Source organism: Schistocerca cancellata, chromosome 5, assembly GCF_023864275.1.
Source record: "Schistocerca cancellata isolate TAMUIC-IGC-003103 chromosome 5, iqSchCanc2.1, whole genome shotgun sequence".
NCBI classification, from domain to species: domain Eukaryota; kingdom Metazoa; phylum Arthropoda; class Insecta; order Orthoptera; family Acrididae; genus Schistocerca; species Schistocerca cancellata.
This window is the reverse complement of record NC_064630.1, coordinates 339,857,691-339,885,204: the sequence shown is the minus strand read 5'-3', so window position 1 is coordinate 339,885,204 and position 27,514 is coordinate 339,857,691. Positions and strand designations below refer to the sequence as shown.

Genomic DNA, 27,514 nt, shown 5'->3' with positions numbered 1-27,514 from the left:
ACCCAAATTATTTCACATTTCGGATCTCCGTCAATTTCCTTCGATACTATTGCACTTCTTATCGCTATAAACACGCCTCCCCCTTTACTGTCCAGCCTGTCTATGCGGTATACATTCCAATCTGAGATTAGGATTTCATTACTGTTTACGTCTGGTTTCAGCCAACTTTCTGTCCCTAGTACTATGTGGGCATTGTGACCGTTTATTAATGAGAGCAGTTCTGCGACCTTTCTATAGACGCTCCTGCAGTTTTGCTATTAGCTCATTAATATTGTTATTCCCTGTTGCATTTTGCCTACTCCTACGTTGCCGCGTCTCAGGAGGCGTCTTGTCGGGCCTAGGAAGGGAATTCTCTAACCTAAAACACCTACGTGTGCACTCCATACGTACTCCGCTACCCTTGTAGCCGCTTCCGTCGTGTAGTGCACGCCTGACCTATTCAGGGGGACCCTACATTTCTCCACCCGATAGCAGAGGTCGAGAAATTTGCACCCCAGATCTCCGCAGAATCGTCTGAGCCTCTGGTTTAAGCCTTCTACTCGGCTCCAAACCAGAGGACCGCGATCGGTTCTGGGAACAATACTACAAATGTTTAATGTTTAAATTTTGAAGTAACTTGCTCTCACCTAAATGGTAATTTTAGAAATATGTTGCTGTTTTTATTTGTTATTTGTCACCTTTAAATGTGCCAAATAAATCTTCAGTGCAACTGTCGATGGTGATTGCCTGATGTGTCACTTAGTCCCATCCTACCACCCCACAGCTTATTGTGCTGAGCTTGTGTCGTTGTGTATAAGTTGAATTATATGCTGTGCTGACACATCACGTATTTGCTGCACTTCCCCAGACTACAATGCAATGTGGTAAGTGGAAGAATACTATGTCCTACTATGGGTTATTCTAAATGATGGACCCATTTTCAAAAACTTCGTATTTATTCAAGTGCACATCCAAAATGAACAAGCTTGATACCAATGAAAATAGGAAGTTTCAAAAAAATTTTCATAATGTTTGATATAATTTTATAAATTTGGTAATTTGTAATTAATTGGTGTTTAAGAATTATTTAATAATTAGAAACGTGATAAATGTTTAATGTGGCCACTGTCGGCTGCATTTCAGACATCGATGCAGTAGTCGAACTTGTCCCATACACGCAGAAGCATATCTGCTGTTATTGAATGCACGACAGCAGTTTTGGTTCCGCAGATCATTCAGTCATTCCATCCAATCAACGCCAGGATCAAAGAGGATAAGCGACATTGCAGATTAGGACAGGTGGAGAAATCGGCCGTGGCAGAGCACGCACTGAGACCGACCACATAATAAAATTCGACGACACGAAGTTCTGGCTGTAGAGAAGCACTATCACACCTGCTCGTTCAGAGAAGCTGTAGAAATACAAAAACACGCGAATAGCTTCAACAGGAAAGAGGAAAGCCTTCAGGTAAACGGATCCTGGCTTCCTGTACTGCAGCGAAGGACCATCGCAGGTAGCAACAGGAGAACAGCACCGGAAATGACCGCAGAAAAGCCCTCGGATGTTGATGCGCCAGCTATGTATAGTCTGTGGCCGCGAGCTCGGCTCCAGTTCACCACCAGCAATGGAGAGTGAAGCTCTGGTAATGCCAGCCACTTGTGATGTCGAAACGTCAGTAAAATCATCAGACGAACGTCGGCCGAAGAACCCGAGACAGAAGCCAATAGACAGTTTGGCAACAAATGGCCAAGAAAGCCTTAACAATTTTGTAAAACTCTGAACCTTAGTCTTTTCATTGGTGTAAGCTTGTTCATTTCGACCTGTACTTGAATACATGCGAATTTTTGAAAATGGGTCCATCATTTAGAATAACGCTGTATATTGTTAACAGCTTGTTTGGATGTCATAACTGAATGATACTATTAATTCTTCTCAAGTATTCACAGTGGCAGGAAACGTATGTTTACTATAATTCACTAAAAAGGTTGCAATATGTATGCTACTTAAAATCTACTTAACAATTGCATGACAGGGCAGCACTAGAAATGAAACATGGCAACATAATAAGAAATAATCAATAACAGTTATTAATAGTAAGATACAAATTTGCACTTACCTTTGGTAGCAGTATGGTGCATGGCACTTGATTCCGTGTAATGAAGTCTAAGTTATTTTACTGTCTCTTGGCAGTCTAAGGTCATTGTCTCTGTGACTAAAGTGCTATTCAAACACTCATAGTTCCTGCTCTCATTACTCGGTGAATTACGAGTGCTAGGTTGGAAGTGTAATCTTCTGAATGGTACTCATAGGACTCTATTCCATAGCGTAATTACTGGAACTGGTGCAGCATAGGAACTGTGCGCACTGGGTGATTTGTAGAAACTGCTGCTGATGCTTGAACTGAGAGAGAACCCTCGAAATATCGTCTTTTGTGTCTGTTGGCGGAAGGATCTCCCTGTGTGCCACTACTCGGCGGAAGCGAAGCATTCTGTTGTTGACAGCACTCTCTCTGGCGACTGGCAACACTCTCAGTGACTGGATATGATGTGCCGATGGATGTGGGATTGAAGCAGAAGGTAATCCTGATTAGCGAACTCGTTATAGAGGTGGTTACTCGGAACAGGGGAGGTGCCAGTATTAGTGGTTGTGCCTGTGTGCTGGTGGCCTGTCATGGTATTGCTGTGTACCTCTTTCCATTTACACAACACAGCATGTTTGTGTCTACTGTCCTAGACATCTTTCTCATTAAGAATATGGTAGTGCTCACTTTGGACACTATTTACAGAATGAGAAGATATGAGTCCTAGAACTGTTATAGTCCTCCCGTGTTGACTGTTCATCAACAATGACACCCAATAATTTGTGACTCTTTACTTCTTTGAGAACTGAATTACCTAGTTCAAGCTGATATTGTTAGCCTTTGTAGTTTTATTTGCCCACAATTTTACGATGTTTTATATACCATTTACAAATAAGCTGTTTTCACATAAATATATAGAAGCCTCCCATAAATTTGCAGAGGTATTTGATTCCTGTTCTTCTAAATAGTCACATTTTACTATGAGTCAAGTTTCATCTACAAACATTACTACATGTTCACCTACTTCTAATGCCATTACCTATTATGAATAAAATTAAAAGATGGAATCCCAGAACTCATCCCTGTCATACACCAAAGTTTACTATCCAAAAATTACAGTGTGCAGTCACTGCAACATTACTTGTTTTGTTCTTTACTTCGACATACTGCTCTCTGTTTGCCACAAATGGTTTTATGTTGTCAACTGCCTTGCTGCTGATACCATAAAAGCTTAGTTTGTGTGTCAGTCTGTTGTGATACACACAGTCAAATGGCTTTAATAGTTCGAGGAAAACTCTGTAGACTTTTTTGTCCTCATCTAACATCATGCTGTGCATTACTGAATGTGTTATTCTTCTCTACAAAATAATATATTGTGTGTTTCAAGATATTGCTGTCTGAACAGTTTACTGTGCACAACCAGCCATACCTTCTCACCATATTTCTGAGAGACGGTCAGCACAATGTTTATCATCGTTATTATTGGATTTGGCCTTTGACATTACTTACAATAGCAATACCATTTGTGCCATGACTTTGCAACCTGCAGATGCTCTGTGAATGAAACTGATTGCAACCCAATAATGTGTACTAAAACAGCTGAGGTGGTTTTCATTAATCATTAACATTAATGTAAGCTGTGATGTTCAAGATAATCAATATAGTTTCCACTATTTTATATTAGACAGTTACAATAGTAATTGGCCTCTAGTTTGCCAGGCTTTTTCTTAAAACTGCACTTATAAATATGCTTAACTGAACTCTGATTTAGGCATTTGGAAAATATCCTATTTATTTCAGTTTATCAAATCAGTCAGAGGCCACTAACCAATGTACTCAAGTAATACCGTCTTTTTTGGGGGCTTTAGACTATGTATTATTCTGGCTACCTCTAATTCTTTTATTTATTATCTAGCAGCAGAAAAATACATCCAATGACATTGGAGATGTAATTCTTGTTTCCTGTGCTGGGAACTACTGGTATCTTTAATACGTTTTCTGACTTCTTCAGCATACTGTTGATTAAGAGAGTTGCTGATATCATTTCGATCTCTGCATTCCTTCCTGTCTTTCTCTAAAATTATATTACTGCTATCTTTCCTATCAGAAACTTTGTTATACACATTACATAGTATGAAACAGTTTCAGAAATGTTTTTGGGAGTTAACATTTCATTTTGGTAAAAATTGTATTTAGTTTCTTTTATTATTCAATTGTATAGTTTCTTCATGTCCTCATAAGTCTCAGTGTTGGCCATAGTTTTATTTATCACGTAATTTTCCTATTCCACTTCAGATCATTCCTTGTATAATAATGTCCAATTTGTTCCATCCCTTAGTATTTCTCATATTTACATTTGTAGGTACAATAGGGCAGAAAGTATTTATGTAGTAGCCCAACACTGATCAAAAGAACTCCTCACTTTCCTCTATGTTATGTAATGAGTGTATTTTCCTTCAGCCTTTTCCTTTTAGTAATGCGTGTGGTCTATTAAAACTTTTTGGACTTATCCAACTAAATTCTGAGAGCATTTTTCACAGCAAATATTGTTTCCTGATATTTCAAATTATTATCCATAATGATTTGAGATTTATTACTTTACAGTTTGCCCGCCCTTTAATTAAATAATCTATCAATGTTTATGAGGTCTGACAACATATCTTGGGCTATGTATACTTATCATGATCCACCCTCTACAATTTGTATGTGGAGCATGCTAGTTAAATGTTCCATCACATCTCTTGTTTCTTCAACTAAGCTTGCTGGTATCTCCTACAGATATTGGACATGATGTTGTTGCCAATATTTCTTAATGACATGAGAGTTTTTCTGTCACTGTGTACTGCATTTGCATTTCTGCCACAATCGTGTGAAGTCCATTCACATGAGTTGCAGATAATATTAGTATCACACTCTTTTCTTTCTTCTGACATGTCCTAATATTTGTACAGTTTCTAATTGCCTTTCCTCAGCACAGTTTGTGCATTCATTAGTCTCAGGCCTAGATTGCAACATACACTCCTGGAAATGGAAAAAAGAACACATTGACACCTGTGTGTCAGACCCACCATACTTGCTCCGGACACTGCGAGAGGGCTGTACAAGTAATGATCACACGCACGGCACAGTGGACACACCAGGAACCGCGGTGTTGGCAGTCAAATGGCGCTAGCTGCGCAGCATTTGTGCACCGCCGCCGTCAGTGTCAGCCAGTTTGCCGTGGCATACGGAGCTCCATCGCAGTCTTTAACACTGGTAGCATGCCGCGACAGCGTGGACGTGAACCGTATGTGCAGTTGACGGACTTTGAGCGAGGGCGTATAGTGGGCATGCGGGAGGCCGGGTGGACGTACCGCCGAATTGCTCAACACGTGGGGCGTGAGGTCTCCACAGTACATCGATGTTGTCGCCAGTGGTCGGCGGAAGGTGCACGTGCCCGTCGACCTGGGACCGGACCGCAGCGACGCACGGATGCACGCCAAGACCGTAGGATCCTACGCAGTGCCGTAGGGGACCGCACCGCCACTTCCCAGCAAATTAGGGACACTGTTGCTCTTGGGGTATCGGCGAGGACCATTCGCAACCGTCTCCATGAAGCTGGGCTACGGTCCCGCACACCGTTAGGCAGTCTTCCGCTCACGCCCCAACATCGTGCAGCCCGCCTCCAGTGGTGTCGCGACAGGCGTGAATGGAGGGACGAATGGAGACGTGTCGTCTTCAGCGATGAGAGTCGCTTCTGCCTTGGTGCCAATGATGGTCGTATGCGTGTTTGGCGCCATGCAGGTGAGCGCCACAATCAGGACTGCGTACGACCGAGGCACACAGGGCCAACACCCGGCATCATGGTGTGGGGAGCGATCTCCTACACTGGCCGTACACCACTGGTGATCGTCGAGGGGACACTGAATAGTGCACGGTACATCCAAACCGTCATCGTTCTACCATTCCTAGACCGGCAAGGGAACTTGCTGTTCCAACAGGACCATGCACGTTCGCATGTATCCCGTGCCACCCAACGTGCTCTAGAAGGTGTAAGTCAACTACCCTGCCAAGCAAGATCTCCGGATCTGTCCCCCATTGAGCATGTTTGGGACTGGATGAAGCGTCGTCTCACGCGGTCTGCACGTCCAGCACGAACGCTGGTCCAACTGAGGCGCCAGGTGGAAATGGCATGGCAAGCCGTTCCACATGACTACATCCAGCATCTCTACGATCGTCTCCATGGGAGAATAGCAGCCTGCATTGCTGCGAAAGGTGGATATACACTGTACTAGTGCCGACATTGTGCATGCTCTGTTGCCTGTGGTTCTATCAGTGTGATCATGTGATGTGTGGCCTACACTTTCTCCCATCTTTCTCTTCAATATGTTACGCAAATGTGATGTACTGTACCTATCACGTTAAAAGTAACACGCGCGCACGCGCACACGCGCCCGCACGCACACACACGTTAGTAGTACAGGTGAAATTAATTTTGGCTCCAACAAAAGAAATCTGTCCTGTCAGAAGTTCTTGTTGTGAAACATTGTTTGGAGTGTGTTACTAATTTTTCGAACTACAGAAGTGGAACAGTAATGTTTTTGTTATTGACATTGCGCATGCACACACAATGTCAATAACAAAAACATTACTGTTCCACTTCTATAGTTTGAAAAATTAGCACATTAGTATTCAATTTTCTAGTTTCTACAATCACAGGAAAGAGTGTTTTATTAAACAGTTGCTTTAACTTTAAAATGCAATACAGTAATGCATACTACATATACTGTCCAACTTAAGGTAATCAGTTACCTTTGTTTGCTTTTTTGCATTTAAGGTGAGTGTACACATTTGACACTTGATGATGCATTCATTTTAATGCGTTATTTGAAACCAACGATCTGCAGAAAACAAGAGTTTGAAAATAAGCATTAAGCCATCATTACTAATCACGAAATATGCAACAAACAAATTAACACTGGATGCTACAGCCTACATTAACTGATTTTTGAAATTTGGTGTTCACGTAGGATTTAGACAGGACCATTAGATTTCACTGTTATAGCAAATATGTTGTTAAAATCTGTGTCCCTATAAACAGTATCTACAGTAGATCCTTGACAGCCAGCAACCTTCCAACTGCAAAACACAAATGGCTGCACACAGGAATAGCTATCTATAGTGCAGTGACACTACTGAGGCATTTTCCCAGTCTTTTGCTAACTCCTGCCATGCCCAGCCTACTGCAACTGTCACGGATCAACTTAGGTAGGTTCAACTACAGCTGTAATCTAAGACAGACAATTTGTTCCCTTTGATTTACAATGGTTGTGTGTGTGTGTGTGTGTGTGTGTGTGTGTGTGTGTGTGTGTGTGGGCGCGCGCGCGGGTGTATGTGAGACAGAGAGAGAGAGAGAGAGAGAGAGAGAGAGAGAGAGAGAGAGACAGAGAGAGAGAGAGAGCTGTTTTACTTGGAACACATTTACATTAACCAGATGATTTCAGAAATTTCCCATACATGTGAATTAAATCATGCTTGGCAACCAGAACTTTGTCGCCCAGCAACCTTAACAGCTCTAAGTGTGATATATTTCCATGAATTATTGTACAAAGTAACACATACCTCCACTTTAATATTATCGTATTTATCAAAATTTATTCCAGAACTGATGCCCTGTCCAAAAATTTCGTCCTCATCTTCAGTAGGTGGAGGAGGTATATAATTTTCTCTTGGTCTTTCAGGTTCAGCTACAAGAAAAGTAAGGTTACATAAAATTCTGCATTTTAAAAAGAATTCAGTTAATATACTAATGAAACACTGAGTGAACAATAACTTACTCTTATTATCTTCTCTCCCTCTGTTGTCTTCTCTTCCACCTCTACCTCTTGATCTTCCACCACCTCTGCTGGAATAAGAATCTGAGTCCCTATCCTCATTATCATCATTATCAAATCTTCTACCACCACCTCCCCTACCACCTCTTCCAGAACCTCTGCCTCTCCCTCGTCCTCTTCCTCTTCCATTACCATGACCTCGACCTCCAAAACCTGAATCACCATTTTCATCTAATCCTGGACTGTCAAAATCATTTTCTTCATATGCTACAAAGCCTCTTCCACGGCCGAAGTCAGTCCCCCTGTCAAAAGGTGCCTGAAAAATACAAAAACAATAATTTCAACTAAATTTCTCAGCTACTGAGGAAAGTTACCACCTTCATTTAACACAAGACCCAAAGCATCTTAAAACCACGTTTTTGTTAGCATATGCTGTAGATTTCAATTAAAAATCTTTATTCATAAAAAGTCTAAAATTCCAACATTTCATTTCAGCATTGTCAACTACAAAGCCAAATCAAAGGGTAAAAATACTACCCATTTATCTGCAAATCAATATTGTCATGGAAACGAAGGTTACTTTTCAGTCATGTTGTGGCACACACTGATGAGATAGCTCCATCTTCAATTCACGAGGCTGAACACTATCAAAAAACAATACTGGATAACTTGCTAAAGCAGTACCAAACAGTTACAGACCAGATAAGGAAGCATCTATTTTTGGCAAAATTCTTGTGTAATTTTTTTGTACACCATTAGGCACACAAATTTAAAAAGTTGGCACGCTACACAAGGGAAGACAAAGCCCTATGGCTTTGAAAGTAACTGGTAAAGAAACCACTGACTGGGGGGACTGAAGTGTGTGCTTTCGCAAAAACCAAGTTTTTTCTGAAATAGCCTTTTTCTTTTTGGCTGTATTGAAGCTTTCAACAAATTACAGTTCTGTTTAGTAGCAGCAGCATTTTCCCCACTGGTGAACTGAAAATGCCAGAGGCATTTCGATATTTTTCTTTTCACACCCAATTCAATAATTATAAAATCTAAGGAGTAATAATCTCCATCTTTTGAGGGCATTCGTAGCCATGTGACTCTTACTTTAAAGCACTATGGATAGAATTGACAAGGCACTTAGTCCAGAAGTAGAACCAAAAATAATTATATGCACACTGTGGAATACTAACAGCAGTCTCCATATGCAACAGATTTTGTTTTTTAATTGCTATAGTGTGGACACTGTAGTGGTAGACAGCCATGAGCATAAAGTAGAATTCTGACTGCCGGAGAGGAGAGGAACTGTGCAGGGAAACTAGCCCTGCATACCTCTCCCCTGCCACCTGTAACTCACATTTTGAACATTAGTTAAAAACATTCATATTCGTTATAAGACACTAAGTCACAAGCATGAGTACATTGCATTATGCAGTGTGAATCTTATTCCGACCATTCAAGCCCTCCACAATTTCCGTGGCACAAGGGACTCTAGCAATACCGATATGACACTGTTTATGCTTTTTTTGGTTTGGAAACACACTAAACATGTACTTAGGCACATTATCCTTCCAAATTGTCCTGCTTCAGATGATGTGCAATACCAGTACTCGGGGATTTGATATCTGTGTGCAGAAGAAAGCTATTTCAATCAATCTCAAAATAGTTAATACGGATATAATTTGCTATGAAGTAGCATCCTACAAAATTTTGTATGTGGAGACAATTTTCATCTATATTCACATTTATAACGAACTGAGTTTTTTCGAGTCCCTACAAATAGTGATGAAGTCTGAGGATCTAGTTCATCAAAACAGAAATCCATTCCCAACCTGTAATGAGAAAATTAACACTGGAAAGTTACTCTGATATGGTAAATCATTCTCTCACAGGTAAATTTTAAACAGAAACTGGCAAACACAAATTCTAACTGTTGAATGATTTATGCATGTAATATTAGCTGTATTTTACAATATCTATTTCCTCTGCACTATTGTTTTCTGTAACTAGACTGCTGCCAGCAAATTAAACACACATAAATGCCAAGAAACATTCTAAATTAATGTCACAGAAACAACCATTAAATAAACTGAAGCTATTGTACAAAATTATGCTATATCAAACTTAAGTACTGTTTATTAACAGTAATTTGAAAGATGGTATTATTAATATTGCTTCACGAATATAGTAGCACAAATCACACTCACCTCAACACTTGTAGAACTTGGACCATCATCCCACTCGTCAGACATAATTTAGGACTACCTGCAACATGTTTTAAAAATCATACACAAGTACATACAATGGTGTAAAGACCAAATTCTTATAAATCCATAGAAAATAATTTAATACATAAGTTGATTCAATACATTATGCCACTTCCTCAACATCCACTCTCACTCCCACAATGGAATGTAACTGGGGCAGCCACTCAGCAATGTCTATGAGAATCTCCAGACCCGAGTGTGGATAAAAAGAGCATACTGACAGTATTTATTTTCTTTGGGTATTACTTCTTTGAATGTCAGTTGAGGTGGCAGACTTAATAGGTAGAGCTTTTACGTATCAGTATCTTACTTCCTGGTACTGTTTAGCATAATGAACAAAGAAGAAAAGAGAAAGAGAAGTAGGTTGATGGAGTTAAAGGGACCAAACTACAATGTTATCGACATCATTAGACTCTAAAGTCTTTGTCTTTCAAGCTGGGGCTAGTCCCCAGAGGCAAAGTACACAAAAGATAAATCCAAATATACTTTATTTTATACTAGACTCAAGGAAGCCAACAAACAAAGCAAGCAGAAGTGTGAGACAGGTAGAAGAGTGACAATGGCAGAGTTGCCCCACCCAAAAGGTAGCTGGAGGACACAAAGACATTATACAACCAGAAGCATACCCTTACACTTAAGTGCCTGGCAGAGGGTTCATCAAACCATTTTCATACTACTACTACTACTACTACTACTACTACTACTACTCTACCATTCCCCTCTCAAAAAAGGAATGCCTAAATCTTTCCATTCGAGCTCTGATTTCTCTTATTATGATGATCATTTCTCCCTACGTAGGTGAGTGTCAACAAAATATTTTCACATTCTGAAGAGAAAGTTGGTGACTGAAATTTCGTAAATAGACCTCGCCGCAACAAAGACCGCCTCTGTTTCAGTGACTGCCGCCACAACTCGTGTATCATATCAGTGATACTATCACCCTTACTGAGCGATAACACAAAACGAGCTACCCTTCTTTGCCCTTTTTTTATGTCTGCCGTCCATCCTACAAGGTAAGGATCTCACGCCGCAAAGCAATATTCCAGCAGAGGCGGACAAGTGTAATATAGGCTGTCTCTTTAGTGGGTGTGTTGCAGCTTCTAAGTGTTCTCCCAACAAAGCGCAGTCTTTGTTTTGCCTTCCCACAATATTATCTATGTGGGCTATCCAATTAAAGTTGTTCGTAATTGTAATTCCTAGGTATTTGGTCGAATTGACAGCCCTTAGATTTGTGCGATTTTTAGTATACCCAAAATTTATCAGATTTCTTTTAGTACCCATGTGGATGACCTCGCGCTTTTCTTTGTTTAGTGCCAATTGCCACTTTTCGCACCGTACATAAATTCTCTCTAGATCAATTTGTAATTGGAATTTATCATCTGATAATTTTACTAGATGGTAAATTACAGCGTCATCTGCAAACAATCTAAGGTGGCTACTCAGATTATCACCTACATCATTTATGTAAATCAGGAACAGCAGAGGGCCTACGACACTACTATGCAGAACGCCAGATGTCACTTCTGTTCTACTCAATGATTTACCATCTATCACTACAAGCTGTGACCTCTCTGAGAGGTAATCACAAATCCAGTCACACAACTGAGACGATACTCCATATGCACGCAATTTGATTAATAGTTGCTCGTGAGGAATGGTGCGAATAAAGAGCTAGCTGTGTTGCACAAGAATGATATTTTCTGAATCCGTGTTGGTCATGTCTTAGTAAGTCATTTTCTTCAAGGCGATTCATAATGTTCGAGTACAGTATAAGCTCCAAAATCCTACTGCAATTGAGATCAGTGATGTGGGTCTGTAATTCAATGGGTTACTCCTATTTCCGATCTTGAATATTTGTGCAACCTGTGCTACTTTCCAGTCTTTAGGAACAGACCTTTCGTCAAGCAAGCAGTTTTATATGACTGCTAAGAAAGGTGCTATTGTATCTGCATACTCTGAAGGGACATGATTGGTATACCATCTGGACCAGAAGACTTGCCTTAAGTGATTTGTTTCACAGCACCTAAGATATCTACTGTTCTGGTTTCAAATTCTGGAATATTTACTTTGTCTTCTTTCTTGACGGAATCACGGGAAACTGTGGCACCATCATCGGTAACATTTCCTTGCTATCGCGCAGTGACAGCACTGACTTTTTTTTACCACCAGAATCTCTCTGCATTTTCTACCATATTTTGAGACACTGTTTCATTGTGGAAACTATTAAAAGCATTTCACATTGCCACCCGCACTAAATTTCAAGCTTCTGTGAAACTTTGCCAGTCTTGGGGATTTTGCGTTCTTCTGAATTTAGCATGCTTCTTTCGTTGCCTCTGCAACAGTGTTCTGACATGTTTTGTGTACCATGGTGGATCACTCCTGTCTCTAACTTATGCGGTATGAATATCTATTGCTGTCGATACTGTATCTTTGAATTTGAGCCGTATCTCATCTACACTTACATAATTAGCTTGGAAGGAATGGAGACACTCCGTAGGAAGTCATCAAGCGAAATTTTAAATGTTTAAATAGACATAATTTGCATTAACTTTTAGTGGTTTTGGTTGATATGGTTTTGAGCCTCACTACAATGACCTTGTGTTCACTAATCCCTGTATCCATCATGATGCTCTATATCAGATCAGGATCATTTGTGGCTAAGAGGTCAAGTGCGTTTTCGCAAGCATTTACAATTTATGTGAGCTCATGGGCTAACTGTCCAAAGTAATTCTCAGAGAAAGCATTCAGTACAATTTCGGACGATGTTTTCTGTCTACCACCGGCTTTGAACATGTATTTTCGCCAACAAATTGAGGGTAGGTTGAAGTCTCCACCAATTATAAGTGTATGAGTGGGGGTCGGGGGGAGGGAGGGGGGTGGAGTCAGTAGAAGGAGCCAATTATTATTTTGGTATGGCTGTTGCAGGATCTACTACTACCAACACAGCACCACCTACTTTATTTAATCTATCCTTTCTGAACACTGTTTGCGCCTCTAAAAATTTAGGCGGAATTTATCTCCGGCTTTAGCCAGCTTTCTGTTCCTATAACCATCTCAGCTTCAGTGCTTTCTATCGGCACTTGAAGCTCTGGTACTTTTCCAACACAGCTAGGACAATTTACAACTACAATACCGACTGTTGCTTGGTCGATTCTAGTCTTTTCTTTGCCCTGTACCTTTTGACGCTGGAGCCCTTTTCAATCTTTTCCCGAGACTGTCTAACATAAACTCCCCAGTCCACGCCACACAGCCAGTGCTACTCACATAGCCACCTCCTGTGTGTAGTGGACACCTGACCTATTTAGCGGAACCCGAAACCCCACCACCCTATGGCACAAGTCAAGAAATCTGCAGCCTACACACTCACAGAATCATCTGAACCTCTCATTCAGACCCTCCACTCAGCTCTACCAAAGGTCCGCAGTCTGCCCTGTCGACAATGCTGCAGATGGTCAGCTCTGCCTTCATCTTGCTAGCAAGACTGGCGGTCTTCACCAACTCAGATAGCCGCCGGAAATCAGAGAATCTCTTCCGATCCATAACGACACACATCATTAGTGTCGACATGAGCCACCACCTGCAGTTGGCTGCAACCTGTACCCTTAATGACATCCGGAAGGACCCTTTCCACATCTTTAACGATTCCCCCAGTATGCACATGGATTGCACATTGGCTTTTTTCCCATCCTTAGCTGCCATATCCCTAAGGGGCTCCATCACCCGCCTAACATTCGAGCTCCCAATGACGAGCAACCCCAACTTTGCACTTGTCAGGACCTCTCAGGAAGACCGGCCACATCTGACCAGTGCTAGCACACAATCACACCAAGGAAAATTGCTACAGCAAAAAGATAAAGTCTCAGGAAAGAAAATAAAGATGATAGTCAACCAATGACAGATGTAAAAGACTAAGAAGAATTAAAAATGCAGGAGGGAGACTGGACCACCAAGCAAGGGCAGTCATAGGTCTCCCCCAGACAGAAGCAAGCAAAAGGGCATCCTCTAATCCCTAAACTGGCCAATGAGGGTAATGTGCTTATGACACAGAGGAGTAAAAACAACTGAGTAAAATGTAATACCAAATCAGCCACTTTGGCACTGTCCACTAGTAACAGAGGTGTTGTCTCAAAGTTTAAGGTTTCACCATAATATGGCCAAATTGAGGCAGTCCAGTAGGATGTGGGTCACCATGAGATGGGCGCAACACCAATAGTGGAACGGATCCTCACGTCTTACAATGTGGCCATGGTTCAGCAAAGCATGGTCAATGCAAATCCAACAGGACAGTAGATTCCCTGAGAGAATCATGAATGGAAGATTGCCACATGATCATGGTCTTGCTCATGATTTGAAGTTTACTCTGAGAAGCCAGGGCACACCAATCCTCATTCCAAGCCTGCAACAACTGTGTGTTGGTTCCTGTACCCTCATTCCAAAGACAACATGCTGGTAGCCAATATTGCTAACTGGTCAGCATATTCATTCCCTGGGATCATAACATGACCAGGGGTCCATACTAAGATGACCAACTGTCCAGTGTGGTGGACGTCATACAGGAGATCCAGGGTTGTTCCCGTTTTTCTCCCTGATGAAAAAATTCCTGGGTTTTTCCCGGATCTCCTTGTTGTCCCGGGTCGTATACACCCTGTGGTTGGGATGGACAGTATGACAGTGACAAATGCATGACATCTTGGCAGTGGAAACCCAGAAGCCATGGCTTCTAAATACAGAGCCCTGTGAAAGCTCATTCTCTTTCATATGCTGAGTACTGTGGTGAAACATCAACTTGAACACACAAAGTATGGTGACATAAGAAGTTCCAAATAACAATCTGGAGCTGGCCCCAGACATCCCATTCACAGAAGGTAGTGAGGACATGACAATATGGTGTCGTAAGCCCTATGCGAGTCCAAGAAGACAGCAATAAAATGGTGATGCCACACAAAAGCTGACCAAATAGCGTACTCCAGGCACACCAAATTGTCGGCAGTAGAACAGCTGTGGCAAAAACTGCCCTAGGACAAAGCCAAAAAACCTAAGACTCCCAGTACCAACACAGCTGTCAGTTCTTTTCTAGTAATTTACTGAGAACATTGGTGACACTATAGGATGAGGAATTCCACCTTATGCAAGACACCTTTTTCTGTTTTGTTTCACACAGACATGTTTCAGCACTTTGTGCTATCTTCAGTGGGTTATTTTTATTTTCTAACTTACATGATGCTATAGGACACTTATTTTGATAGCTATTCTGCTACACCATCTACAACTTCTCATGGTTTTGATATTGTGGTGCTTTCTCGTATGTTGTTGGCGAAGTGAATAGGCTGGTTTTGTGACCTGTGGTAACTTGACACTGCACTTTCTCCAATTTTTCGAAACATAGGCAGAGTTTCCGCCGTCATTACGTGTTGTAGTGGCTGTGTGCACAGTAAACTGTTGCCCAGAGTCCTTCTGCCCCAGCCATGATGGGCACGTTCACCTGGGCTCACATGAGAAGTTTACCGCTCACACACCAATAGTGCGTGGTCAGGAGCTACCACCATGCAGATACCTGTTGACCCCCTCCACCCACAACAAAACAGCTACTGTGCTGGCTTTCGGGCATAGCAGCATTGCAAGAAAGAAGAGTGCAATGATAGGACATAAAGCTGGAATATATGCTGTACTGGGCAACCTTCACTGCACAATCTGCAGTTCTGTAAAATTTAATAATGGAATATCACATTAAACCTAACAAGAGAACCATACTATTAATAATAAAAAGGTGCAGAGGGCAAGAAAACTAGTGTCCAAAAACAAACCAAATCCAAGCACAAATTACATCATCCACTGGAGAGGTAGAGATCAAAAAGGAATAGTGGAAAGACAGACTTTAAGCACAGAACATGAAGTTGTGCTGCAAGGGCTGGCACCCCGTGGTGGCCAGACACTCACAACAGCCATTTTAGCCTCCAGGGTGGGGAAAGACTTCTTCGATAGAACTTTATTGTACCAATGTAGCTGAATTAAGGAAGTATAAACATGAAATACACCAAATAAGGACCAACAGTTTCAAAAACTGAAATCCAGATTGTGCTGTGCAAAGCACTTCTGTTACACAATCTGAGCACAGGACACATGATCGCCTAAGCTTATCGGAACACAGAACCACAGGCCCATTACATATTATGTAAACTGTCAATCACATCACATTTTCAAAGCGCAAACACAGAAAAAAATGTTAAGCATTAAATGCGACAAATGGATATTCCGAAGTAATAAAAAATGTACAGTACCAAGCAAAGCAAAACTGTATCATTCGTCTAACACAGAGGAAAGTTAAGGCGCACAATTCTAATCCTAGTCATGCTGGCAGCATTCTGCAGAATTACTATTGCATCATAATTCCACTGGATGGCTTAAGTTTATCTGCTTCAACAAACAAGTGATGTAACATTTCTTTCTGGCGATGTGCTCGATGGAACATATAATCAGATAGGCAATCTGATAAATGTTTGGACTCCATGGCATATCGTGGTATGGCACCTCTGATGTCTTACCACATATTATACACATTCTGTTTGAATGGAATGATCTTTCAGACTGGTTCACCCTAGGATGCTGAAGACTTTCAGTACCTAGAACTGTATGAATTGAAGCGGTTTGTCATCCCAGAAAGGATCTTTCCTTGTTTGTCTTAACACTTCCCTGGTCTAAAATTGTAAGGGTTCAATGATGCATTTTTTCGACCTCACTGAATTCAACTGAGCACCTGATTTCCTGAGATATCATGGCCTTCATTATGTTTCCTTTTCCTGAATGTCACCCCATCTATTTCAATAACACCTGGTCCCCTAACTTACGAATTATCACCCACTCAATACACAATTCAGGGCAGAAGGATGCCCAGTCAGTCACCACCCATGTCGACATGCCAAAAACTGTGACAAGTCTCACCATCTTCGGTTAACACGTAGAAATGCGCGTGCTGCAGAAGCTTTTTCATAGCGTCATTCAAGAATCATCTAAGCACTGTTCCAGAAACTGTGCTCGAATGTGCACAGTACACTTACCATGTGAGGACCCTTCCCCACCTTCCATCAATACCAGAACAATAACAACCCTCAGGCTGGCATCTAGGGCACACAGCATCGAGAGCATTCCGACAATCACAGAAGTACATTATGATCCACCAACCATAACCATAACTCTGCCTTTGTTAGTCTATAAAAAATTAGTTCACCCACAAGGCATCTGCAGCACTATGTTGAAGGCTGAACTACTACTAGACAGATGACAGTCTCCTTCAAATGAGTCCAAAGTTCGTAATAAATCACAGTACTCTATCCAGTATTTATACTGGTCAAAGAATGTTCAACCTACCTTGTCATTAATAATCTGCCATTTTCCTGAATGTCAAGATTTCTAATGGATAGACAGGAAACAAAGAGCATAACTTCTATTGATGGATGCAATTACTCATTATAACAAAGTATAAATTTCCTGTTTCACAAAAGTGTCCATTATTAAGCAGAGCTATTGCTTGATTACTTTGCAAAACACCTCTAGTGTCCATTGGCATCACACAAGCTACACACAACTAACACTACAATCAGATTTTTTTTCTTTGGAATTCATGGGCTACACCAACTCACTCAAACCATTTCATTCCAACCTAACCAAAACCTCTGGGTACATTACAGATCACTGTCGCAACCAGGTCTTTTGTGCCAATTCAAAATGTGTTCTGGTTTCCCAGACCAAACACACGCGTGGAAATCATGATATATTTGTAACAAGGAACACGAAGGTCATCGTTTCACTCATAGCTATTTAACCGTAGGTTGCTAAACCCTCCTGAAACTTGCAACTGCTGTTGGCAACAATTCATGATTCCTGCCAACTTTTGAGCAGAACATTGTTGGTATTGGGTGGAAAAACCAGGACACTTCGAACTTATTTTGTATATGACATACCATGGGGGATCTTTAGTCAGTGCATCAACTATGAATTATGACTTCCTTTGAGTAAAATATGGAGCAGTAAAATTTATTATGGTTTAGTAGCAAGGTCTCCTAAACCCCTTTAGTGTTCTAGGACACTACATCCTCAAACAGTGATATTGAATCTACAACATATTTCGAATAAAACATCCACATATTTCTCACAAACAATAACAGTATCAATACTTCATTCACATCAATTATAATGTCCTTTCACAGCCCCACATAACCACATCAGACGAAAAAGCCAGCTAATGTGTATGACAACCCAAATTATATATATGAAGCATAGGTTTTACATCTATAATGTATGTAGAATAATTTCAGAGTGTGCACATGACGAAATAGTAATGTTACAATTAGCCAAATATATCACATCCACTGTGTTCACTGTAATTGGCTAACTAGATTAGGTGTCCTGAGCCCATACTGTATAACAAAACCCCATTGCAAACTATTTCACAGTTTCCGAAGGTATATTGTCATATTTGGAGGATTTTATAACTGACTTGCTTACTGCACAAATGCACATTCAATGCTACAGTACATTAATGTCCAGCCAAGACATGTCCTGTGTCTCTCATTTTGTTGTGTTATATAGCCAGGAAGTCCGATACTAATATATAAAAATTTAACCAACTTAATATGTCACTAGGATTTTGAAGTGACATGGAACAACCTTTTAACACCAACAGAACAAAATCTCACTCCCAGAAAAAGACGGACAAACACCCATGACCAATTTTTATGTTATTTCGCATTTTCTTTGGATAATATCTTAAGAATGCTTCATGATATGGAATGTATTAGGTTCATATGCAATCTTAATCTAAGTCATCCAACTATGATGAATGTACTCCAGCCATATACATATGTACTCAGTTCCATTTGTTGATGAGTTAATGTTAATTAAAAGAAATTTCTATTTATCTAAAAGAACCTTCGGTAAACAAGAGATTTCATAGAAACAAAACAAATATGTAGAAAAATATCATTCATGGGTATTTCCAGTAGGAATCTGACGGAAGAAACAATTTGGCAACACTACTAAGCTGTAGCAAAAAGTATCTTTAATATTGTGTGCCTGTGATGGACAGTACAGCGGGTAGCATTTTGCATTAGAATTTTTTTTACTGGTATGTGTGGTGCGGTATCTTCTTTTTTAACCACTACATAGCAATTACAGAAGGTTTTTGACACTAAATTACACCACCAGAATGATTAGCAACCCAGTTCACCATCACATAATGGTTGTCTTTCAGCCTTTAGTCAACCAGCCACTCTCTTAACAGAGATTTATGCCAAATGACAGGTCATTAATTAGGGTTAATGAAAACGTCCGATTCCACTCGTCTGCTTTGACCAAAGACGTCACCAATATGGCGCAGACAACCGTTCACAACAACTCCCATATCGTGACTATGTCATCATTACATAAACATGACAACACACTTGAAAATAGATCGAAAAGCCATCAAACACATATTCCTCCTATAATATAATATAACTAACGGGACAAGCAGGGGAAATTGAGGGTTTTTGGGTGGGGACAAACTAAAAATAAACACACGCCACAAAACCAAACGACAAAACCAGTAAAATAAACCGACCACAACATTCACAAAATCAACTATAAACAATATTCAACGGAATCTAACATTTCCCTTGACCTACATAGTTCAACAGAAGCTACCGATACCAATTCATACAACCCAAAACATACAATCACTTCCACAATCATCACTACCTCAAAAACCACAAGAAAACACCAAATTTGGAATCTAACACTTCCCTTGACCTTACAGGTCAACAACGCACAAAACCAACTCACCAATACCAACAACACAGCCCCACCACACACACGATTCAAAAATCATCTAACCAGATAAAAATGAACAAAAAAAATGACAACTCACCACATGAAAGCTCCGTTGCTGCCTACTAGACAACACACAACCAAACACACAACCAAACACACAACCAAACACACAACCAAACACACAACCAAACACACAACCAAACACACAACCAAACACACAACAAACACTTCCCAACCCCCCTCCCCAAAAAAACATACTAACCAAAAACAAAAAACCATACACAGCCTACAACTAAAAAACCACAACAAAAACAAAAATCCACAACCACCCACCCACCTTCCCAACCACCACCAACCCCCCCCCCCCCCGAGCCACAGCCAACCCCAAAACCTCACTAACCCACAACCCTAGGCCTGTATATCTTACTAACAGCCCTTAAGAAAACCCTAAAAATACAATACCCCTCAAGGACACTCTTCCGCCAACAGTAATCATCTAAATGAGCCGGAACGTCGGAAGAGCTCCTCTTCCCCCTCCCTATAACAGATTTAACATCCCCCCAAAACCCCTCTATAGTATTTGTACAGGCCCCACTTCACAATTTTTAAACTTTACATTGTGATTGACTACTAAATGATTGTAACCATCCTGACCCAACCCACTATAACAAGCAAACCCATCAGAAACTGCAGTACTCCACTGTTATACATAATCCTGAATCAACCCCACTAACTACCTCTTTGTACAATTTTCAACAACCCTAAACAAACATTTAGAAGACCCAGACCCCGATACCATATCGCCACATGCAGTGCACTACACCAGCTTGGCCAATAATCCAAACAGCTGCAGGAATTTGATGAGTGACATAGCAGTGTCACCCATCATACCCCACAGCCGAAAACTTGACTTTATCGGTCATATCCATCCCTAACGACGACGAAAGAAAAGTAATCTAAAAAATTCAAACAACACAAAACATACAACACTACATAAACGTACAAATAACCAAAAATTAAACGATTAACTCACTGCAAAATATGCCACAAAACTTCACTAATCACCAGAACAACAGCCGACAACGCCAACAACTCAAATGAACCCAATACAACACACAAACCAAACCAGAGAGCACCACCTAACCACAACCATACGCCACCTACAAACACATTACAAGCGCACACTAAACCAACAACAAAACAGTACCCACAACCTACAAACACGCCACCAGAGAGCACCACCGACAGCACAACAAGACATCTACAAACACACGACACTCGCTAACTGAACTTCACGCCATCGTGACATCACACACCACAACAGACATCACAGGCCAAAGCCGAGGGGTGGTATCGGACGCTTCTGGTGACCCATTGATTTAAACTGATTAATAGCTCTTCATTAATATTTCTATAACTTATGCTCAACATTTTAAGACTGTAGTTGTAGGGGTTTGATAGTTTACAAAACAGTGAATTCTACAGCATTATCAGAATTACAAAACTAAAATTAAACCTAAACCTGGAATCAAACGCTCAAACTCCAGTATTTTAATGCAAAACTATACTCACTGAAGCAACTGTGCAGCACATGTACACAATACCTGATACTCTTACATATTATTACTGTGTTGTCAAATTTCCTTTCTTCTACATCCATTTCCTACCAAAAATGCACAATTTTGGTTCACACTGGCTGTGCATTAAAATAATGTGGCACTTCCAGATTAGAAAACCTATAGGTATTAAATACCTTTAGGTTTTCTAATTTGAACTGGAGTTTTGTTTTATGAAAAAAAGTGTGTGAATAATCATTTAATGACATCTGTACTACAATCTTTAATTTGCATCCAAATTCTCCAGTCTTGTTACACTCCAACTATCACATTACACCCTAACCTTGACCTATAATTGGCCTACACATCAACACAATCAAAAAATTTATTGCACACCAAAATATTGACTGCAGTGACACTAATGTGAGCCGTAGCGTATCACAAGGCTAGGCAATGAATAAAGATTCTAATAAGATCATTTAATTTTTTAATTATGTTGGTAGAATGGGAAAACATTTCTGAAACTGCTTAAAGCGTGTAGCAGTTCTCACCAAACCCTACAGTTTATGACAGATCAGTACTGATTCCGGCAAGTTCATTCATTCACTGTTCCCTAGAACCTATTAAGAAGAAGACCCTTCAGGTACGTAGACCATGCCGCAATACACATTATCATAAGATAAGGATATAATAGAATATCTATACTGCATTTACAATGAACTATCACTGTACTGCTTAACACTGCACACACTACTGCCATGTAAGTTTAATTCAGTAATTTAAATTAGTATAGTTACTTTTTGAAGAAAATATTTTCTTACACTTGCAAACATTGAGTCCTATTTGTAGTACACTACTACTATGATATAAATTATTAATTTTCTGTAAGTCAGCACAATGTCAATGAAATTATATTAATGTCTTGTAAATCGCAGTTCAGCTGAAGCTGTTAACAACAAACTTAATTCAGTAAATACACTGACAAGTAAGACTTCGAAGGTCATTGAAGGTTTTTCCAATTTGTTTACCTACTTGATACCTAAATATTCTTACAACTCACTTCTGAATAAACATTCAACTTTTCCTACAATACCCAAGTAAAGTCAAAACAACAAAATGAAAATATGCAAAATAAGCTAACACACTTGTTCCTATATCAGCACAATCAGATCAAAACACAATGAAACAATTGTTGTTCTTGATTAACTTGTCTGTTTGTAGACTACTTTCTGTCAACTTTTTATCAAACTCAATGGTTTCGTCCTCCCAAGGAATTTCACACATTTTGCGAATCATCATTAAATCTTTACTTTTTGTACCAACACCCCATTTGTTACTTTGTAACAGTAAAGTCTTTGAAAGTTGATTCATATGCTTGCCAGCACTTCGTCCTAACAGTCGCGATTAGTTATTTTCTGTAAGATATATTTATTAGAAGTGCATACCAATGTTTCATTCTGATAGTGTATTACTTCCGTAAAAATTACACTTCCAATTTACTGTAATGTGCTCACCTATTCTGACAATTTCCTGACAAATGATAAGGATAGTAAGTATTGTACTCTATGGTTTTATTTTCATTTGTTATTCTTTCTGACATGTTCCACACACACGCCCTATGGAGCGAAAACTGAATCCAACCTAGTCAAACATAAGGTTTAGAACCCTCGTAACGTCACTGGATCAAATTACGTAGTCTAAAAACAAAGCTAAGCCCCGTTTCATTGTCACACTGGGACATTCAGGAAAAAATTCAATGCAGCAGTTTCGGGGAGAAGTTTTAGAATAACAAGCACGAAAACAAATCTTGCTAGACTACTTACCTTAAACCGTGTTTTTCATTTCTCCTCAATGCGACTGCATGTAAAAACCAAGAACACTATTAAATGACTTGGCTATACAGTACAATTCCCACAAAAAGAGACATTTTAATTTCTTATCTACAGAAATTATTCTGTACTAGGAAATAGTGGCAGGTAAAAAGCATTGCACCACCTTCCCCAGTGACAACATTCATAAACGCAAAAATATTTGTGCAATTTTCGTTTTCAAACTGACGAAAAAAAAAAAAACCGACAGCTTCCTCCATCTGTCGCCGTTAGATTGGTAATGGAATTCTGTTACAACGTATCAACATTAGGCCTACTGAAAACAGCACAGACGACCATCTGAAAACATCAGGGTCTTCTTTTACCTACAATGTAACATCAATGGAAATTTGTAGTCTTAACTAAAAACTTAACAACAAAACATACACCAATACATGCATCCTTTTATTAATGACAGCACGAATACATCTACACTATCAGGCTAAAGTACATTTTTGTCGAGCCTCCCGGCCGAAATGGCGACAATTACAAGCATGTTGCGCACAGAACGATCAAATATCAGTCATACACCCACGATAAGTACAGAAATCTGCAACAATTTCTACAAATGCATATGTAAAAGGATATTCCATATTCCCTACAATTTGAATTAAAAAAAATCATCTCACCCACAAAGCGACTCTTTCTGCTCCAATCCTTCCGACTCCCTCAGCTAAACGCACCGCGCTGAAACCTGACGTACAAAGACATTACTATTCCCGCCACGCTTGAATTTCGTTGGTACAAAGAGTCCAAGGAAGAAATTTAGTTGGTATCAACCACGGCCGCCTGAATTCCGGCGGCCGTGTATCAACACCTGTGCTCTCAGCGTGCTGTCGGCGCTAAATTGCGTAACCCTCATCAGTTAATGTTTCATCATATTCTGTTTGTATTACGTTACAGCAGTTTTCAGAATGACGTTAGATGAAATGTTCCTGAAGAATTAATGTGGTAGTACATGTTTTTACCTCTGTAGCTGGAAAAAAACTGGATCAAAACGAAACATAAATGTTATGTGTTAATAAATACCTCATCGAAACGCAATGAAGTTAAGCTATTATTAATAACACAATACCTGCTGATAATATCTTCCATGATTGCTTGAAGTTCTACATGATTGATAAATAGCTGGCATATGTCCTCCTGCAACACACTCGCTCTCATTATAATTTCGAAAACTGAATAAATGGTGGAAGTCTTTCAAAATTTAAGTATTGATTTCCATAATAAGCAAGGCGCTCTGATTCTAAGCTGAAAAGAAAGCTGTACGCAAAGTGCCCTCGAGCCTTTAATGAATTATTTCAACAATTAAAAGAATAAGAATATACTATTGTCTTTTCAGACTCAGTAAAAGTAGCTCCAGGAGAATCCAAAGTACTTATACCAAACTCTGATTAATTCTCATAACTAGAGAGAGCATTAATCAAATGTTGAAGTTAAAAAGACCACAGAATTTAACAAACACTTTAAGAGTAGGACTGACATTAGAACTATTACTTGGACTTTCCTAAACCATGCAACCCATTACAATGATATTGTTGTAAAGTTAAAGTGTTGAAGTTAAAAAGACCACAGAATTTAACAAACACTTTTAAGAGTAGGACTGACATTAGAACTATTACTTGGACTTTCCTAAAACACGCAACCCATTGCAATGATATTGTTGTAAAGAATGTACATCGATCCTCCACAGTCCGCCTTGTGGCATGGGTCGGAGGATATCTCGTATCATTACCAGCCATTTTCTTTCCTATTCCATTCGCAAAAAGAACAAGGGAAAAACGACCATCTATATGCCTCTGTATGAGCCCTAATTTCTTGCATCTTAACTTTGTGGTCCTTACAATGCAACATACGTTGGACCAAACGGAATCGTTCTGCGGTCAGCTTCAGATGCCAGTTCTCTAAATTTTCTCAATAGTATTCCACCAAAACAGTGTCGCCTTCCCTCTAGGGATTCCCATTTGAGTTGCCAAAGCATTTTCGTAACAACTGTGTGTTTCGGGAATGAGAATTCCACTCTGCAGCCGAGTGTGCGCTGATATTAAACTTCCTGCCAGATTAAAACTGTGTGCCGTACCAAGACTCGAACTCGGGACCTTTGCCTTTTGCGGGCAAGTGCTCTACCAATGGAACTACCCAAGCACGACTCACGCCCCGTCCTCACAGCTTTACTTCTGCCAGTACCTCGTCTGCTACCTTCCAAAGCTTTACAGAAGCTCTCCTGCGAACCTTGCAGGACTAGCACTTCTGAAAGAGAGGATACTGCACAGACTAGGCTTAGCCACAGTCTAAGGGATGTTTCCAGAATGAGAATTCCACTCTGCAGTGGAGTGTGCACTGATATGGAACTTCCTGGCAGATTGAAACTGTGTGCCGGACTGAGACTCGAACTCGGTACTTTGCCTTTTGCGGGCAAGTGCTCTACTAACTGAGCTACCCAAGCACGACTCACGCCCCATCGTCTCAGCTCAATTGGTATAGCCCTTGCCCGTGAAAGGCAAAGGTCCCGAGTTCGAGACTCGGTCCGGCACACAGTTTTAATCTGCCAGGAAGTTTCGTATCAGCGCACACTCCACTGTAGAACGGAATTCTCATTCTGGAAACATCCCCTAAGCTGTGGCGAAGCCAAGTCTCTGCAGTATCCTTTCTTTTAGGAGCGCTAGTCCTGCAAGGTTCACAGGAGAGCTTCTGTAAAGTTTGGAAGGTAGGAGACGAGGTACTGGCAGAAGTAAAGCTTTGAGGATGGGGCGTGAGTCGTGCTTGGGTAGCTCAGTTGGTAGAGCGCTTGCCCGCAAAAGGCAAAGGTCCTGAGATCGAGTCTCGGTGTGGCACAAAGTTTTAATCTGCCAGGACGTTTCAACTGTGTGTTGTTCGAAACTACCAGCAACAAATTTAACAGCACACCTCTGAATTGCTTCGATGTCTTTCTTTATCCTGACTTGTACAGATCCTAGACACAGGCCCGGATCTGGGGGGAGGGGAGAAGGGGGCAACCCCGGCAATTTCAGGGGGTTCAAAGTTAATATTCTTGAAGGAAAATACCTCTTTTCACAAAACGCATCCAGTGCACGTTTGTCTGAACATTGTTCATATGATTTTGAAATACATCTCTGTCAGTTTTTCAACATTTTTGAACACATTCTAAGTTGATTTCTGGATAAATCATAAGTTGATTTCTGAATGTGTGTATAGTGTATGTGGCGTCTCTGCCAGAGAAATCCTGTTGCATTTAGAAATAAAAAACTTTTCCCCAGGCAACAGTGGCTGGAGCTATATGAACTGGGCCGAATAAACATGAATGATTGATTGGTAATCGCTGTTTGTTTATATGGTTAACTGGGTGTGCGACTGATAAGTGTTGTTATAATTATTAGCGAATCCCATATATTGAGACTGCCAGAGTGTAAATAAACCACTAATAGGAATAACAGGTAAGAAAGATTACATACTCTCTGCTTGGTGTATCCAAGGAAATGAAATTATGACAGAAAACTTTTGCCATATCGCTACACTACTAAGAGCCAGTTGTACAGTTCACAGTTAGCAGCCACTTACGTCTATTCTCGGAATAGCGCGAGAAACTCATTGTACAAACACGTAATAGTGCCTAACTGAAGAATAAAGGTGGGATAACTAAACTGGTGATTCTGGCAGGGTTAGCGAAGTTGACTAGAGAATAAGTTTTAACAATGTCAGGAATAGCTACAGAATTAAGATGACAAGATTTTTGTTAGTACAAGAAAGGAGAAGAAATGGGGACATCACACAAATTATATGGAAGAATATGACGATTCCAAATTAATATAAAAATTTCGTCCTACTACTACTTTTCAACCTTATACTTCAGAAACTGTGACATATCAATGGAATGTGAAACTAATTTCTAAAATGAAAGTTTTTGCTTGTAAGAGACCTAATAGTCATTTGATATTGGTACATTATGTCATGTTATTTATGTAAATGAGTTAGATAAAAATGATCATTCCTGTCAAAGCAGTCTCACTTATTTAGTGTGTATTGCAATTGCTGCAATATTAGAAAGACCTATTTCGTTTTATGTAACAGATAGTGACAAAATGACGTAATCAAATAGAGAAACCACACCAGTCTTGGGTGCTATTCGTATTAACAGCTTTTTCAACATTAGACAACGAC

At 40.2% G+C, this 27,514-nt stretch overlaps 1 protein-coding gene across 14 annotated transcripts in view; it reads right to left on the bottom strand.

The window, feature by feature from the left end:
- LOC126188933 (ATP-dependent RNA helicase vasa) overlaps nucleotides 1-24,131 on the bottom strand; it is a 135,417-nt gene extending 111,286 nt beyond the window's left edge. For 2 of the 14 annotated variants that reach the window (XM_049930661.1, XM_049930666.1), the window contains exons 1-2: nucleotides 23,986-24,130; nucleotides 10,069-10,126 (exon numbers count right to left, since the gene is read on the bottom strand). In XM_049930661.1, the coding sequence (XP_049786618.1) occupies nucleotides 10,069-10,113 (45 nt within the window). In that variant the 5' untranslated portion in view covers nucleotides 10,114-10,126; nucleotides 23,986-24,130. Of the gene's footprint in view, nucleotides 1-7,661; nucleotides 7,787-7,876; nucleotides 8,190-10,068; nucleotides 10,127-23,311; nucleotides 23,346-23,985 lie in introns of those variants that run through there. The other 12 variants (XM_049930657.1, XM_049930665.1, XM_049930671.1 and 9 more) reach the window with 11 other exon arrangements.
- Nucleotides 24,132-27,514: the final 3,383 nt, after the last annotated feature.